Consider the following 18,295-nt stretch of genomic DNA (forward strand, 5'->3'; position numbering starts at 1 on the left):
AAAAAAAAAAAAAAAAAAAAAAAAAAAAGAGTGGATATATACATAGGTCTAACTGATTCACTTTGCTGTGACCCAGATAACCACAATGGTGTGATCACTCACCTTGAGCCAGACATGCTGGAATGTGAAGTGAAGTGGGCCTTAGGAAGCATCACTACAAACAAAGCTAGTAGAGGTGATGGAATTCCAGCTAAGCTATTTCAAATCCTAAAAGATGATGCTGTTTAAGTGCTGCACTCAATATGCCAGCAAATTTGGAAAATTCAGCAGTGGCCACAGGACTAGAAAAGGTCAGTTTTCATTCCAATGCCAAAGAAAGGCAATGCCAAAGAATGTTCACACTACCCCACAATTGCCCTCATCTTGCACTAGAATAGTAATGCTCAAAATTCTCCAAGTCAGGCTTCAACAGCACATGAACCAAGAACTTCCAGATGCTCAAGCTGGACTTAGAAAAGGCAGAGGAACCAGAGATCAAACTGTCAACATCCACTGGATATTAGAAAAAGCAAGACAATTCCAGAAAAGCATCTACTTCTGCTTTATTGACTATGCCAAAGTCTTTGACTGTGTGGATCACAATGAACTGTGGAAAATTCTTCGAGAGATGGGAATACCAGACCACCTGACCTGCCTCCTGAGAAATCTATATGCAGGTCAAGAAACAACAGTTAGAACTGGACATGGAACAACAGACTGGTTCCAAACTGGAAAAGGAGTATGTCAAGGCTGTATATTGTCACCCTGCTTATTTAACTTATATGCAGAGTATATCACATGAAATGCTGGGCTGGATGAAGCACAAACTGGAATCAAGATTGCTGGGAGAAATATCAATAACCTCAGATATGCAGATGATACCACCCTTACGGCAGAAAGTGAAGAGGAACTAAAGAGCCTCTTAATGAAAGTGAAAGAGGAGAATGAAAAAGCTGACTTAAAACTCCACATTCAGAAAACTAAGATCATGGCATCCGGTCCCATCACTTCATGGCAAATAGATGGGGAAATAATGGAAATAGTGACAGACTTTATTTTGGGGGGCTCCAAAATCACTGCAGATGGTGACTGCAGCCATGAAATTAAAAGACACTTGCTTCTTGGAAGAAAAGCTATGACAAACCTAAACAGCATATTAAAAAGCAGAGACATTAGTTTGCTGACAAAGGTCTGTATAGTCAAAGCTATGGTTTTTCCAGAAGTCATGTGTGGATGTGAGAGTTGGACCTGAAAGAAAGCTGAGTGCCAAAGAATTGGTGCTTTTGAACTGTGGTGTTGGAGATTGAACTGTGGTGTTGGAGAAGACTCTTCAGAGTCCCTTGGACTGCAAGGAGATCAAACCAGTCAATCTTAAAGGAAATCAGTCCTGAATATTCATTGGAAGGACTGATACTGAAGCTGAAGCTCCAATACTTTGGCCACCTGATGTGAAGGAGTGACTCATTTGAAAAGACCCTGATGCTGGGAAAGACTGAAGGCAGGAGGAGAAGTGAACAACAGAGGATGAGATGGTTCGATGGCATCACTGACTTGATGGACATGAGTTTGAGCAAGCTCCGGGAGTTGGTGATGGACAGGGTCACAAACAGTTGGACACGACTAAGCGACTGAACTGAGAATACTAAAAATGCAATAGGGCAAAAAAATAATTTTCTCTATTATTGGCATTTATTAATGAAACAATTTAATTTTAAGCAGCTCCCATGGTGTTATGGTATATTTACAGACTCTCTAATACATATCAAGTCTCTAATAAGATTCTAGTATTATGGTATAAAAGCCGTGGATTTCTGAGTTAATTCTAGATAAGATGACACTTTTTTTTTTAAAGCAAAGTCTTCATTTATGGTAGAGAAGTGGCTCCAAGAAGATACTAAGACAATTTAGTTAACTAAGTGTTGCAAGCAACATCAGATTTTACTAACATAATATATATACCCAACTATATATACATAGTTGTTTGGCTTCCCGGATAGCTCAAACAGTAAAGAATCCGCCTGCAATGCAGGAGACCTGGGTTCTATCCCTGGGTTGGGAAGATTCCCTGGAGAAGGACATGGCAACCCACTACATTATTCTTGCCTGGAGAATTCCACGGACAGCAGAGCCTTGTGGGCTACAGCCCATGGAGATGCACAGAGTCAGACACGACTGAGCGACTAACACTTTCACTTTCATATACACATGTGCATACCAACCAATTTAGAGCCCTCAAAATAAAAATCATATTAAAAGGAAGTCATTACATGTGCAAGACATTTCAGTGTCAGCGTGTTTCCTTCACTGACATGAAGAATAAATTCTCCCCTTTCTGGAGAATCAAAACCCGGCTGCCATGTTACTTCACATTCCAATGAGGAGTATGGTTCAACAGTGCCTACAGAGAATTTAGAGAGAATAAGAAAGTTATACCACATTTTTATTATATTTAATTTTTAATACCTAAAATAAGAACTGGCATATAATGATATTTAAAAACTATTTGAATTAAACAAAATACAGGGAACACCTTATACTCTAATAGGCATATCATAATATTTGATAAAAATATGCTAATATTTAGAAAAAATTAAAATTTATCAATGAAGTGACACTCTAGGATTAGAAATTACTTTATATCTATATGGTAGAAAATTATTTGTTATCCCTATTCAAACATCCCCTCCACATTTCTCAACACTCTGAAATACACCATTCATCCAGTTTTTTCGAGGAAGGAATTATCATTAACAAGAGGCTTCTTTTGTTCATTTGTTTCAGTGTTCACATACCTAGAGATATAACTTCTGATGTAGTTTTTACTAACACATTTCTGTAACTCAAATAGATTTAGAACCCAGGAAGGATCAGGCACAGTTGCCGTGAGTTGCTTTACCTGTTTAAATTATCATCTCCTTTGGACTAAGAAAATACTTGATGGAAAGAATGACTTAGAAGCTGTTCCCTCAGAAAGGTAGGATCATTGGAGATTCAAAGGCACAGGACACTGAACAGAGAGATGAATGACAATCACAGCAAACTTTGCCTTGAGTCAGGTTGACTCACATATAATGGTAGTTTCCCCAATTCTGAAAAAGATATAGTGCCTACCTCCTAGTTTTGCAGTGGCCATATATAGGGAGGTAACAACACACACAAAGGGTCTAATATAGTGTATGATACCAAGAAAGCACCCAGTGTCAAATGTTATTATTATTACCCTTGAATGCTAATACTACAGTTGGCACAATAATTTATAAAAAGAAGAGAAACTGTTCATGCTAACGGTCTAGTTGGGATCCATAAGAATTATATTTGTCTACAAGTAACAAAAAGTCCATTCCCCTTAGTCCAATGGATTACATAGATACAAGTTTATTTATCTCAGGCAATCAGAAGTCCCAAGACAGATGTTCCAGGGCTGCCTTAACAGCTTGACAATGCTTTCAAGGAGCAATGTTCCTAGCTTCCCACACTACAATTCCTTATCATGTGACCTTCCTCAGTGTAGAAAGGTATCAAAGCATAGTGGTTAAAAGAGCACAAATTCTAAGGTCAAACTCCCTGGTTCAAATTTCAGCTCTGATGCTTACTAGCTGAGACTTTGGACAATTTACTTAACCTACGTAACACAGAGTCCTCATGCATAAATGAGAACTACACCTAACTTAGAGAATCACTACAGGGATTAAACAAGCTAATATAAGCAGAAGTACTTCAAACAGTAGGGTGGAACTAAAAGAAATTTCTGTTCAAATCTCATTGGCAAGAAAGGATGGGGAAAAGAGGTATCTAAATAAAAACACTGCTTCCACAAACAAAATGAGGGCCCCGTAAGGAAGGGGAATGGTTAACATATATGGGCTTAGTAACATCGATCACAACAGGAGATGGACAGAAACAAAAAAGTTGTAGATGACATAACAAATACACAATGGGAGTGGGAAAGGGGTGGTGGGGGAATTCTAAATTAGCCCAAGAAAGTGGAAGAAACTCATAAGGAGATGGCATTTATGTTGTGACTCAAGGAAGAGTAGGAATTCTGCAGTAGAACAAAGTCTGGGGGAATAATAGATATTAAGTGATGGTACTGGGAGAGAGAGATGTAAGAAGACTGTGATGAGAAGAAACTTTGACAAAGAAGAGTCAGTGCTATTTATAAAGACACCTGAGCTTTCAGAGAATAGCTGAGAGCAGCACAGGGATTACAGATTCATATCAAGAGGGTTAGCTTGAGGTCAATATTCTCCCTTCAACCAGCATGGCTATATATATTTCTCCAAGAGTACCATGTGCATTGCATAACAGGGGAAATAAACTGGATGACTGAAATAAGAAAGGCTGATACTGGCAAGGCAGGTACTGCAAATGGCCAAGGAGTGAGAGAATTAAGAAAGACAGTGAGAATGAATTGAATAAAGACACATCTGAGGACTGAGTGGACTCAGGGGTTCAGTAGAGTTAAAGACAACAAGGATGAACACATAACAAGCAGAAACATAAACACTATTTAATGAAAAAGTCAAATTAGAAACCAATTCTTAGAAACCATCAATCCACCCTTAAATTCTCCACTTATAAAACAAATCCAAACTGTCATGCTTCAAGAAGAAAGGACAGTCACAACATAAATCTTAACTTATAACACTTCACTTTAGTTTACAAAAATATTGAGACAGATATGATTAAATGCATTATGTAGAATGTAAAAGCAATTCTAGGAGAGCAAAATTTGCCACCCAAAAATGTGTCTCTTTGGCGTGAGGATTAGTTTAAGCTGATTATTTTTAACAGAAGCCTTGGGAAATTTTTTCTTGTTACCTCCTTAAGTGCCTGAAAAATTTAGATAAAGGGCTAGTTCCAAGAACAGAGCTACCACTAGAGATACCTGCAAAGAATATGGGCTAGATGTGATAGAGGAGTCTCAGCTGGGCCTGGAGATAAAGTCCACTATGGGTACCACGGTCTCTGCATGACCCAGAAAATATTTGTTTCCCAAACACTTGCTATCCCACCTCCATGTGAATTTGTTTTCCCTCCTTTGAAGCCCCAAGCCACTATCCCAAACATCCACTTTTGCCTTTAGTTGAAGATGATATTTAAGGTGAGGATTTTGGCCACTCTGTCAAGTTTACTGGGTTTTCCTGGGTCTCTCTCATCAATATATGTTATTAAACTTTTGCTTTTCTCCTGTTAATCTGTCAATTTAATTCTTAATTGCACTCATCTCACATTCTAGTAAAGTAATGCTCAAAATTCTCCAAGCCAGGCTTCAACAATATGTGAACCGTGAACTTCCAGATGTTCAAGCTGGTTTTAGAAAAGGCAGAGGAACCAGAGATCAAATTGCCAACATCTGCTGGATCACTGAAAAAACAAGACAGTTCCAGAAAAACATTTATTTCTGCTTTATTGACTATGCCAAAGCCTTTGACTGTGTGGATCACAATAAACTGTGGAAAATTCTGAAAGAGATGGGAATACCAGACTGCCTGACCTGCCTCTTGAGAAACATGTATGCAGGTAAGGAAGCAACAGTTAGAACTGGACATGGAACAACAGACTGGTTCCAAATAGGAAAAGGAGTACATCAAGGCTGTATATTTTCACCCTGCTTGTTTAACTTATATGCAGAGTACATCATGAGAAATGCTGGGCTAGATGAAGCACAGGCTGGAATCAAGATTGCCGGGAAAAATATCAATAACCTCAGATATGTAGATGACACCACCCTTATGGCAGAAAGCAAAGAAGAACTAAAGAGCCTCTTTTTTTTTTTTTTTTTTTAGATATTTGAAATACAACTTTATTCTGATTCTAAACGAAAAGGAATGGGAATGACAGTAACAAACAAGATTCCACCTCTCAATATTGTCATGTGACTATAGCAGTCTTATATTTGAAACTCAAGGAGGAAACAACTGTGTTCCAAAACACCTAAATATGCAGGTCCAAAAAATGAAGGTATTTTTTTTTTTTTAAACTGCCACATTCACTCCAAAGCCCATCCATCTCCTTCAGCATCCAAAGATTAAGCACATGTTCTGCTTAGCTATATAATAAAGTGGCAAACACGCTGCACCACTGACATCACAGGACAGTTGCCTATAAAACTAGACTTCTGACGCTGGGCCCCAGCTTCACTTTCTCACAGGTCATCATCTTCATCCGGGAGAGCAGTTGTCTGAGCAACCTCTAAATCGTGCTCGTACTGTGCTGCCAAGGCTGGGTCCATGACCACCTCTGGCGGGGCAAGAGCAGGCATGGCGACAAACTCCAAGTTAGGGTCTCCAATCAATTTTCTAGCAAGCCAGAGGAAGGGCTTTTCAAAGTTGTAGTTACTTTGGCAGAAATGTCATAGTACTGAAGATTCTTCTTTCGGTGGAAGACAATTGACTTTGCCTTAACCTTTCTGTCCTTAATATCCACTTTGTTGCCACACAACACAATTGGGATGTTCTCACACACTCGTACCAGATCTCTATGCCAGTTAGGCACATTCTTGTAAGTAACTCTTGATGTTACGTCAAACATTATAATGGCACACTGAGCTTGTATATAATAGCCATCTCTCAGTCCACCAAATTTCTCCTGACCAGCTGTATCCCATACATTGAACTTAATAGGTCCTCTGTTGGTATGGAACACAAGAGGATGGACCTCAACACCCAAGGTAGCTACATACTTCTTCTCAAATTCACCAGTCAGATGACGCTTCACGAATGTAGTTTTTCCAGTACCACCATCACCAACCAAAACAAGTTTGAACTGAACTTGGGGTTCTCCTTGGGCAGCCATCGCAATGTTACTTCCAGAAGCGTCTCCGCGCCCGTCTGACTGAGCCTAAAGAGCCTCTTGATGAAAGTGAAAGAGGAGATGAAAAAGTTGGCTTAAAGCTCAACATTCAGAAAACTAAGATCATGGCATCTGGTCCCATCACTTCATGGCAAATAGATGGGGAAACAGTGGAAACAGTGGCTGACTTTATTTTTGGGGCTCCAAAATCACTGCAGATGGTGATTGCAGCCATGAAATTAAAAGACACTCCTTGGAAGGAAAGTTATAACCAACTTAGACAACATATTAAAAAGCAGACACATTACCAACAAAGGTCCAACTCGTCAAGGCTATGGTTTCTCCAGTGGTCATGTATGGGTGTGACTTTTGGACTATAAAGAAAACTGAGTGACAAAGAATTGATGCTTTTGAACTGTGGTGCTGGAGCAGACTCTTGAGAGTCCCTTGGACTGCAAGGAGATCCAACCAGTCCATCCTAAAGGAGATCAGTCCTGAGTGTTCATTGGAAGGACTGACGTTGAAGCCAAAACTCCAATACTTTGGCCACCTGATGTGAAGCGCTGACTCATTGGAAAAGACCCTGATGCTGGGAAAGTTTGAAGGCAGGAGGAGAAGAGGATGACAGAGGATGAGATGGTTGGATGTCACTACCGACTCATTGGAGATGAGTTTGAGTAGACTCCGGGAGTTGGTGATGGTCAGGGAGGCCATGGGGTTGCGAAGAATCGGACATGACTGAAGGGTAGAAGAAAATGTCTTCTTCCCCAACACAATATAATAAAAGGGACACAAGAAACGTGTGACTCAATAAAATGATCTATACAAACAGGAAAAAATAAAATTGATTATTTTATGAAAATTCTGAGCATCAAACAGAAAATGATATAAGAGAAATCTATGTGTATAAATCATGCATACTTTCCTCAATAATATATGAAATACATTTAAGTATTGTAGCATTTGTGTTCTAAAAAAACTAAAACTACTTAAAGGCTAATGATATCATTCACATAAACACTGTCTGTTATTTTTGTTCTTTGCATTCTCAGTTGTGGCCGACTCATACTGTATTTGGAATTAAATGTCTTTGTTTTTGCTTTGATTTAAAAAGAAAAAAGTAAGACATGTTATGAGCAACCCAAAGAAAAGCAAACATTAAATTCTTTCTGTAAAAACATAGTACTAAAAACTATGAGAAGTTTGTGTATGTGTGTGCTCAGTCGTGTCTGATTCTCCATGACCCCATAGACTATAGTCCACCAGGCTCCAGGCAAAAATACTGGAATGGGTTGCCATTTCCTTCTCCAGGGAATCTTCCTGACTCAGTGATCAAACCTGCATCTCTTGCTTTGGCAGGTAGATTTTTTACCCCTGAGCCAACAGGGAAGCCTCTAAGTTAAAAACTTGTTAATTCTATAATAGTGTCTCTTGCAACCTGTGCATTGGCAAGCAGATTCTTTTACTACTGCACTGTAATTCCACTTTTGACAACCGAATCTTTGTCACAGCATTTTCATGGTAGCCATAAGGGGGAAGCCCAACAACTCAACCCTGGCTAGGATGGAGAAATACAAGGAAAAGTGCCTATGCACAGTGCTTTTCAGATACCTTTAGTGCCCTATCACATGCTTGATCAAAACCTATATCTAGAATGCAGATAATATAACTACATCTGACACCTGCTGAAAAAAACTGGAGAAGGTTTATCTACAATCTCTGAAATCTACAGAAATAATTTCTTTTTCTTCTCTGATCATTTACTCAGCTTTTCTCTAGATTGGGGCAGGACCCAATATTTCCAGTATTAGTAACAATACTAATTGTTACTAATTAGTAACAACAAAAGAGCTTGGTCAAATGAATCTGCTGAAGATTCAGAGGAAGTATTTCTCAAATCCTTAATAAATTATAATCTGGGATTATGCTAAATCTATCCAGATTAATAAAAAGATTAAATACAGTTATATCAATGATCTCCAGTCATAATAAAAGAACAGTCCTCCTCCTCCATTTGTTAAATTTGTTAACATCTCTGCATATATCTGCACTAGAATTAAGTGAAGTATTAAAGTGTTCAGTCGCTCAGTGTCCAACTCTTTGCGATCCCATGAACTGTAGCCTGCCAGGCTTCTCTGTCCATGGAATTCTACAGGCAAGAATACTGGAGTGGGTTGCCATCTCTTTCTCCAGGGGATCTTCCCAATCCAGGAATTGAATCTGGGTCTCCTGCATTACCGGCAGATTCTTTACCATCTGAGCCACCAATGAAGCCCCTTAAATTAACACTCAAGCTTGTTTATAACACTCCCCATTCACAACACTGGTGCACATTCAGTCATGTCTGAGTCTTTGCGACCCTATGAACTGTAGCCTGCCAGGCTCCTCTGTCCATGGGATTTTTCAGGCAAGAATACTGGAGTGGGTTGCCATTTCCTCCTCCAGGGGATCTTCCCAACCCAGGGATCAAATCCACATCTCCTGTATTGCAGGCAAATTCTTCAGCACTGTGCCAGTAGAGTTATACAAAGGTCATGATTTGGAAATGACTGATATTCCCAGGAAAATCACCTAAGACAAGAATTCTACACACCAGGCCTCCTTTGTGATCTGAAGTATAGTCTACTTAGATCTCAAATGAAGACTATTCCTAAATTAAAGATCAAGCGGTAGGGAGAGGGAGGGGGAGGAAAGGACTCAGGGAAGCCAAGAGGGCAGGAATGTCCCATTGTCACAAGATCGTATGTGATGTACTTATACATTCTTAGTACCTTTATACAGTATACACTTAAGATATGACTAAGGCCTGGACACACGAATAAAAGAATGTCTAAATCAAACAAACAGAATAAACTATTACCTTTAGCTGGACGAATGGAAAATGCCATCCCCTTTCCTGTATTTATCGGTTGCCATTTAAACTTGACAAAGTAATTCTGATGATTATACATCCTCACTGTCCCCCTAAAACATGATTTCACCAAGAAGCCTTGTGGTCTCAGTATCAGCTCATTAGAAGATAGCTCAAGTCTTACTGGCAGGACAACTGCCATCACTAGGATGTGTCCACCAGGCATATTGTTCACTGTGAACGTGAAAGACCTGTAACACAGCAAAAGCATCCAAATTAAATGGATAACAGCTCTTAACTGAATGACGGACTTCAGGTACAGGTAAAAATGCATATATTATGGATTGATATCCACAATTCTTAGTAAAAAAAAATCAAAATAATTATGAAAGGTAATTAGACTGAAATATGAATCCACAAATTGCTGCACATATAGTTTCTACCTTTTAGAACCAAATATGACATATACAAAAATAATTGGGGCAAATATACAAAAGGACATTTTTCATTCTAGCAAACAGAAATTTGAAAATAAATCCTACTTCCAAAATTTTCCAATGGTGGGAGATTCAAATATCATTGAAATACAAGTACTAGTTGTAGGTGGAATCACATACGAAAATTGGTTAGTTTTCTGAAGTTCTTCCAAACTGACATCAAATTGGATCAGAATGTGAATTGGTAGCATATTAATAATATGCAGTAAATGAGTATTTGTTGAGTTCGCACAAACATCACCAAAGTTAAGGACAGAGGGCCCTGAAAAAACAAAAAGTTACTAAGTTTAATTGCTGACAAATGTATTCATTGACTTATTTTTGTAAGTATTCACACTATATTTTGATCAATTAATTCATTAAAAATAGCACTTAAAATATCTACTATAATATCAGAAATTATTAACAGAGTGTTTCATAAAGATGTTCATAACTTGATGGTTAGAGGTTATTGGCCAAAATTCAAATAGATTCTGATTATATGGATAAGTACATGACAAAATTACTAGCACTAATTATAACTCATCTCAGTACACAAATTTGCATACTCCAACACCCTCTCCACTCTCATGAAGGCATCTATGTTCACTTATCCAGAATTTACAGAAATTGGCAACTTTCCCATGACTCATTATTTAAATTTTGTTTTTCTCTTTAAGTGCCCAAAGTTTTTACATAACTCCAAAAAGTATTCTTATACCCTTTCATAGTTTCTCCCTACCTCCATCCTCTGTATTCCCCCTTTCCAGACAACCACTCATTTGCTTTATGTCACTATAGATCAGGCTGCATTTTCCAGACTTTAATATGAGTGGAATAATACAGAATATGTGTTTTTTTCTCTGGTTTCTTTCATTTAGCAAGTTCTCTGGAGATCTATTTAAGATGTTTCAGGTGTCAATAGTCTATTTCTTTATATTATTAAGTAGCAGTCCATTATAGGTGAATGTTTACACATCATCTGATACCCCTTGGATTCTTCCCAGGTATGGCCTATTAAAATTAAGGATGCTAAAATATTTGCAAACAAGTATTTTATTTAAAATATACCTTCATTTCCTTTAGATATTTAGGAGTATAATGAATGGATAACATGGTAGATGTGTGTTTAAATGTATAAGAAACTGCTAAACTTCTTCAAAATGGTTGTATCGAGTTGGCCAAAAAGTTTGTTCTGACTTTTCTATATCTTATGGAAAAACCCAAAAGAACTTTTTGGCCAACCCAATTTAATTTCACATTCCCACTAGCAGTATACAAGAGTCTCAGTTCCCCCAAATCTTCAGCAACAATTGAAGTGGTAAGTTTTTTAGCCTTTCTAATAGATTTATATAGCAGTATCTCATTTTGGTTTTATTTTGTGTTTCCCCAACAATGAATGTTAAAAAAACAAAGATCATGGCATCCAGTCCTATCACTTTATGACAAATATAGAAGGGGGAAAAGTGGAAGCAGTGACAAATTTTCTCTTCCTGGGCTCCAAAATCCCCGTGGATGGTGACTTCAGCCACAAAATTAGAAGATGCTTGCTTCTTGGAAGGAAGGCCATGCCAAGCCTAAACAGTGTATTAAAAAGCAAACACATCACTTTGCCAACAAAGGTCCATACAGGCAAAGCCATAGTTTTCCAGTAGTCATATATGGATGTGAGAGTTGGACCATAAAGAAGGCTGAATGCCAAAGAACAGATGCTTTCGAATTGTGATGCTGGAGAAGATGCTTGAGAGTCCCTTGGACTGCAAGGAGATCAAGCCAGTCAATCATAAGGGAAATTAACTCTGAATACTCATTGGAAGGACTACTGCTAAAGCTGAAGCTCCAATACTTTGGCCACTGATGCGAACAGCTGACTCATTGGAAAAGACCCTGATGCTGGGAAAAATTGAAGGCAAAAGAGGGCAGCAGAGGATGAGATGGTTGGATGGCATCACTGATTCAATGGACACGAACTTGGGTGAAATACAGGAGATGGTGAGGGACAGGGAGGCCTGGCATGCTATAGTTCATGGGGTCGCAAAGAGCTGGACATGATTTAGTGACTGAACAACAACACTATTTATTGCAAAGACTAGGTTTTCTGCACCATACTGCATTTGCATCTTTGTCAAAATTCAGTTGTCCAATATACACAGATCTATTTCTGAACCTTACATATCAGTTGTTGGTCTATGTTTGTGCCAATAACATACTGTTTTGCTTATTAATAAAACTAGAAATCAAGCAGTGTATTATCTTCAACACATTTTCCTTTTCCAAAAATTTTTTGACTATTCTAACTACTTTGCATTCCTATGTTAATTTTAAAATGAGCCTGTCAATTTCTACAAAAGATCCTGATGGGATTTTGGTTGGAATTGTAGTGAATCTGTATCTTCTTTGGATTGTTTTTGCATATCCTTTATGTCTCTGCATAACTTTTTGAATAAACAGAATACAGTTACAATAACAGTTTCAGTGTCATTGTCTGATAATTTTAACATAAGTATCAGTATTAATGATTTAACTGGCTAATAATTCTCTTTATTAAGGTTTATATTTCCCTGCTTCTTTTTATGTGTTGTAATATTTACTTGGATATCAGATATAGTAAATTTTACCTCATTTGGTACTAGAAAATTTTTCATATTCTTGTAATTTTCTCGAGCTCTACTCTGGAAGGAAGTTACCTTAAAACAGACTGGTGCTTCCAGATCTTTCTTTTATGAATGTTACCTGGGTCCAGAGTATGGCTCTAACTAGTAATAATTATCCTCCACTACTAAGGCAAGAACTTCCTCAGTACTCTGCCTCAACATCCCATGAATCATGAGGTTTAAGTACTCGTTGAGGCAAACAATACAAAGGTGTGCTAGAAATATTAAGACAGAGATCCAAGAACAAGAAAGACAAAGTGTGTCTAATAAGATTCAATTTATACTTAGGATTGCCAAAGCAATCCTGCAAAGGATGAGCTAATTTGGAAGACTTACACTTAATGATTTCAAAACTTATCAGAAAGCTACTTACCGACAGTGTAGAACTGTCATTAGAATAGATGTACAGATCAATGGAACAGAATTAAGACTCCAGAAACAAGCCTTGACATATTTGGTCATTTGATTTTTGACAAAGGTGCCAAGGCAATTCAATGAGAAATGATAGTATTTTCAACAAATGGTGCTGGGACAACTGAATATCCACATATAACAATATGAATTTAGACTCTTAACTCTTACTATAAACAAAAATTTAAAAAACATTAAAAGGAACTGTAGTCCTAAATGTAAGATCTAAAAATACAAAATGTTTAGGAGAAAATATTTGTGAATTGAGCTAGCTAAAGATTGTTGGGCATGATATTAAAAGCATGATTAAGAAAAAACAAAAGCATGATTAATAAAATGAAAAAATTTAGCTAATTCAATTTTGTTTAAATAATTGCTGTGCTTTAAATAACATTATTAAGAAAACAAACCAAAAAAAAAAAAAAAACAAGCCACAGATTTAGGGAAAATATTTGGAAATCATATCTGAAAAAAGATGTGTATTCAAAATACATAAACAATTCTTAAACTCTCTAATGAGGAGGCAAATATTCAAATTAAAAATTGGAGAAAGACATTTCTCCAAATAAGATATACAATTTAAATAGTTGTATCTCTAAGTAAATACATCAATATATATTCAGCACTTTGTCAAAAAGAAAATGCAAATCAAAACCACAATGAGAGAACATTTTGCACTCACTAGCATGGCTGTAATCAAAAAGACAGAAAATAAAAATTGTTGGTGAAAACCTGGAGAAACTGCAACCCTCATGTATATATCAACAACCTCTGGTATGCCGATGATACCACTCTAATGGCAGAAAGTGAAGAGGAACTAAGAGGCTCTTGATGAGGGTGAAAGAAGAGAGTGAAAAAGCTGGCTTGAAACTCAACATTCAAAAAACTAAGATACACGTGCACCCCAATGTTCATCGCAGCACTGTTTATAATAGCCAGGACATGGAAGCAACCTAGATGCCCATCAGCAGATGAATGGATAAGGAAGCTGTGGTACATATACACCATGGAATATTACTCAGCCATTAAAAAGAATTCATTTGAACCAGTTCTAATGAGATGGATGAAACTGGAGCCCATTATACAGAGTGAAGTAAGCCAGAAAGATAAAGAACATTAGGAATTTAGAAAGATGGTAACGATAACCCTATATGCAAAACGGAAAAAGAGACACAGAAATACAGAACAGACTTTTGAACTCTGTGGGAGAAGGTGAGGGTGGGATGTTGCGAAAGAACAGCATGTATATTATCTATGGTGAAACAGGTCACCAGCCCAGGTTGGATGCATGAGACAAGTGCTCGAACCTGGTGCACTGGGAAGACCCAGAGGAATCGGGTGGAGAGGGAGGTGGGAGGGGGGATCGGGATGGGGAATACGTGTAAATCTATTGCTGATTCATGTTAATGTATGACAAAACCCACTGAAAAAATTAATTAATTAATTAATAAAAAAAATGAAAAAAAAAACTAAGATCATGGATGACATTCAGTCCCATTACTTCATGGAAAATAGATGGGGAAACAATGGAAACAGTGACAGACTTTATTTTCTTGGGCTCCAAAACACTGCACCCATGAAATTAAAAGACACTTGCTCCTTGAAAGAAAAGTTATGACAAACCTAGACAGTGTATTAAAAATCAGAGATTTCACTTTGTTGACAAAGGTCCATGTAGTCAAAGCTATGGTGCGTCCAGTAGTCATGTACAGATGTGAGAGTTGGATCATAAAGAAGGCTGAGAGGCGAAGAATTGATGCTTTTGAATTGTGGTTCTAGAGAACACTCTTGAGAGTTCCTTGCATTGCAAGATCAAACCAGTGAATCCTAAAGGAAATCAACCCTGAACATTCATTAGAAAGAAGGTTACTGAAGCACCAATACTTTGGGCACCTGACAGGAAGAACCAACTCATTGGAAAAGACCCTGATGCTGGTAAAGAATGAAGCAGGAGAAGGGGATAGCTGAGGATGAGATGGTTAGATAGCATCACCAACTCAATGGACATGAATTTGAGCAAACTGTGAGATAGTGGATGACAGAAAAGTCTGGTTTGTTGCAGTCTAGAGTATGACACAACTTAGTGACTGAACAACAACTGTTGGAGGGATTGCAACCTAGTGCAGTCACTGCAGAAAATTTTTGGCAATTTCATTAAAAGTTACACACACAGTTACCATCAGTTCAGTTCAGTCTCTCAGTCGTATCTGAGTTTTTGCGACCCCATGGACTGCAGCACTCCAGACTTCCCTGTCCATCTCCAACTCCCAGAGTCTACTCAAACTCATGTCCATCAGGTCGGTGATGCCATCCAACCATCTCATCCTCTGTCGTCCTCTTCTCCTCCTGCTCTCAATCTTGCCCAGCCTCAGAGTCTTTTCCAATGAGTCAGTTGTTCACATCAGCTGGCCAAAGTATTGGAGTTTCAGCCTCAACATCAGTCCTTCCAATGAATATTCAGGACTGATTTCCCTCAGGAGTGACTGGTTTGATCTCCTTGCAGTCCAAGGGACTCTCAAGAATCTTCTCCAACACCACAGTTCAAAAGCATCAATTCTTCGGCACTCAGCTTTCTTATAGTCCAACTCTTACAGTCCATATATGACTACTGGAAAAACCATAACTTTGACTAGACGAACCTTAGTTGGCAAAGTAACGTCTCTGCTTTTTAATATGTGGTCTAGGTTGATTATAGCTTTTCTTCCAAGTAGCAAGCATCTTTTAATTTCATGGCTAGAGTCACCATCTGCAGTGATTTTGGAGCCCCCCAAAATAAAGTCTCTCACTGTTTCCATTGTTTCCCAATCTCTTTGCCATGATGTAATGAGACTGGATGCCATCATCTTAGTTTTCTGAATGTTGAGCTTTAAGCCAACTTTTTCATCTCCTCTTTCACTTTCATCAAGAGGCTCTTTAGTTGTTCTTCACTTTCTGCCATAAGGGTGGTGTCACCTGCATATCCCAAATTATTGATATTTCTCCCAGCAATCTTGATTCCAGCTTGTGCTTCATCCAGCCCAGCATTTCACATGATGTACTCTACATATAATTTAAATAAGCAGGGTGACAATATACAGCCTTGACGTACTCCTTTCCCAATTTGGAGCCAGTTACCATACCACTCAGCAATTCTACTCATAGGAATCTAACCAAAAGAAATAAAAACATATGTTCACTCAAAGAATTATATGTGACTATAGCAGCATTATTCACAATAGCCTCAAACTGGAAACAGCTCAGTGTCCATCAACTGTAAATGGGTAAACAAAATGTGTGTGTGCTTAGTCGCTCAATCGTATCCATCTCTTTGGCCTGCAGGCTCCTCTGTCCATGGGGATTGTCCAGGCAAGAATACTCAAGTGGGTTGCCATGCCCTGCTCCAGGGAATATTCCCAACCCAGGGATTAAATCTAGGTCTCCTGCATTGCAGGCAGATTCTTTACCAGCTGAGCCACCAGGGAAGCCCATTCCTAATAAAATGAGATACTATTTAAGCATAACAACAAACAAAATATTCATACCTAACACCACAGGGATGGACCTTACGAACATTATGCTATGTAAAAGAAGTAATGTAAGAAAGACCACATATTATGTGATTCCTTTTACATGAAATATTCAGAATAGGCAAATCTATAGCGATAGAAAGCTAATTAATGGTTGCCTGGGGCTAGGGGTGGGAACTGGAAGTAACAGCATAACAGTGATGAGGGTGATGGCATCATTGTAAAAACTGAATTGTGATGATGGCTGAATAAACCTGTAAATTCACTGAAATTCACTGATTTGCATGCTTTGACCTGGTGAATTTTATGAAATATGAACTATACTTCAATAAATCTATTTTTTAAAAAGACTTCAGTATTCTTACCAACAATTACTTGATAAATTTGCTTTGGTGTCAAAATTAAGCTGCAATCATGTTTTTCATGGGGTGTGGATGGGTCTGATTTAAGTCCTTTAAGAACCTGTGAGAAATCACATTATTCTAAAATTAATTGTTCAATACTAGCAAAAGATATATTAAGAATTATCATGGTATAATCAAATGTGAAATATTGTACATGCCTTTCTTCTCAGAGACTTTGTCTCCTTGAATGCTATATTTCTGGTACATAGCAATTGGTTGTGTTTGATCCAACACTGTGCTGAAGATAACTCCTCTTCCATTTCCACTTCTGAGACAGTGGGTGATTTTAGACCAGATGCAGGATGTAATCCTATGTCTATGTCATTATATGAGTATATGCACTTCCTAGGGAAATCATAATAATAACTAATTGAGGCTGTCTTTTAGAAAATATATACATCAGTAAATTCAAACATTCCCCATAGTAGATGCTGTTACTGACCCACTGAGATCCACTGAAGCAGGCAAAAGCACTTTCCACATAAAACTGCCCTCTGTTAAGGGGACCCCATTCTCAAATACCTCCCCAAGAAAGTTACACCCACCCTACCATACCCAATGACAATTCACAGGCAATGACTGATATGGAGCACAAAAGTTCCTTTGACTCAAGGCAGGAACAACAACATGGTATAATTTACACTCAAGAGACCCCAGGCATCAGTCTGAGAGTAAATTTTATTTGAAACACATTATTTCTGAGCTCTCTCTCCTGCCCTATCCTGCTTCCTCACATTGTATACGTTCCTCCCAAAAGAACATCCTCCAAAAATCACATGTGCTGGAATTCCTGTCTCAGAATCTGCTTCTAGGGAAGTCCATCTAAGACATTCCCAAATCAAAAGTAAAAAAGGAAATAAGTGCAGTTTAAGTAGTTCAATGTTTTGTTGCTTTCATACATGAAAACATCCTTTAAATCACGAAAAAGAACCTAAAGAAAAAAATTCTGGCTTTACAGGTACCATGATCTGTTTGTTTCATATTGTTTGAGAAAGTGAACTTTACCTGTGTGCTTCTTTCTGCAGGCGCACATTTCTTAAATATTTAATGTATTCTGCATAATATTTTTCATGAGATTTCTTTTCTATCTTTTCAAATTTAGTATATGCAAAATCAGGATCCACATAGTTATATCTTGGAATCTTTGTGAAAATCGTCCTACAATACGAGGAAGTCATGTTAATATTTATGTATATTGATACATGTGCATTTATTCAAT

At 37.9% G+C, this 18,295-nt stretch overlaps 1 protein-coding gene and 1 pseudogene across 2 annotated transcripts in view; both read right to left on the reverse strand.

The window, feature by feature from the left end:
* The window catches only part of CFAP47 (cilia and flagella associated protein 47), a 496,124-nt gene that overhangs the window by 438,945 nt on the left and 38,884 nt on the right, over positions 1-18,295 (reverse strand). Inside the window, exons 11-16 of the mRNA XM_043459762.1 lie at positions 18,082-18,234; positions 17,235-17,421; positions 17,038-17,134; positions 10,168-10,384; positions 9,635-9,876; positions 2,247-2,377 (exon numbers count right to left, since the gene is read on the reverse strand). Coding sequence (XP_043315697.1) covers positions 2,247-2,377; positions 9,635-9,876; positions 10,168-10,384; positions 17,038-17,134; positions 17,235-17,421; positions 18,082-18,234 — 1,027 coding nt within the window. The remainder of the gene's footprint in view (positions 1-2,246; positions 2,378-9,634; positions 9,877-10,167; positions 10,385-17,037; positions 17,135-17,234; positions 17,422-18,081; positions 18,235-18,295) is intronic.
* Positions 5,849-6,805, reverse strand: LOC122435351 (annotated as a pseudogene). The gene has a single exon (XR_006267644.1). The product of XR_006267644.1 is annotated as a GTP-binding nuclear protein Ran-like (transcript).

Source organism: Cervus canadensis, chromosome X, assembly GCF_019320065.1.
Source record: "Cervus canadensis isolate Bull #8, Minnesota chromosome X, ASM1932006v1, whole genome shotgun sequence".
NCBI classification, from domain to species: domain Eukaryota; kingdom Metazoa; phylum Chordata; class Mammalia; order Artiodactyla; family Cervidae; genus Cervus; species Cervus canadensis.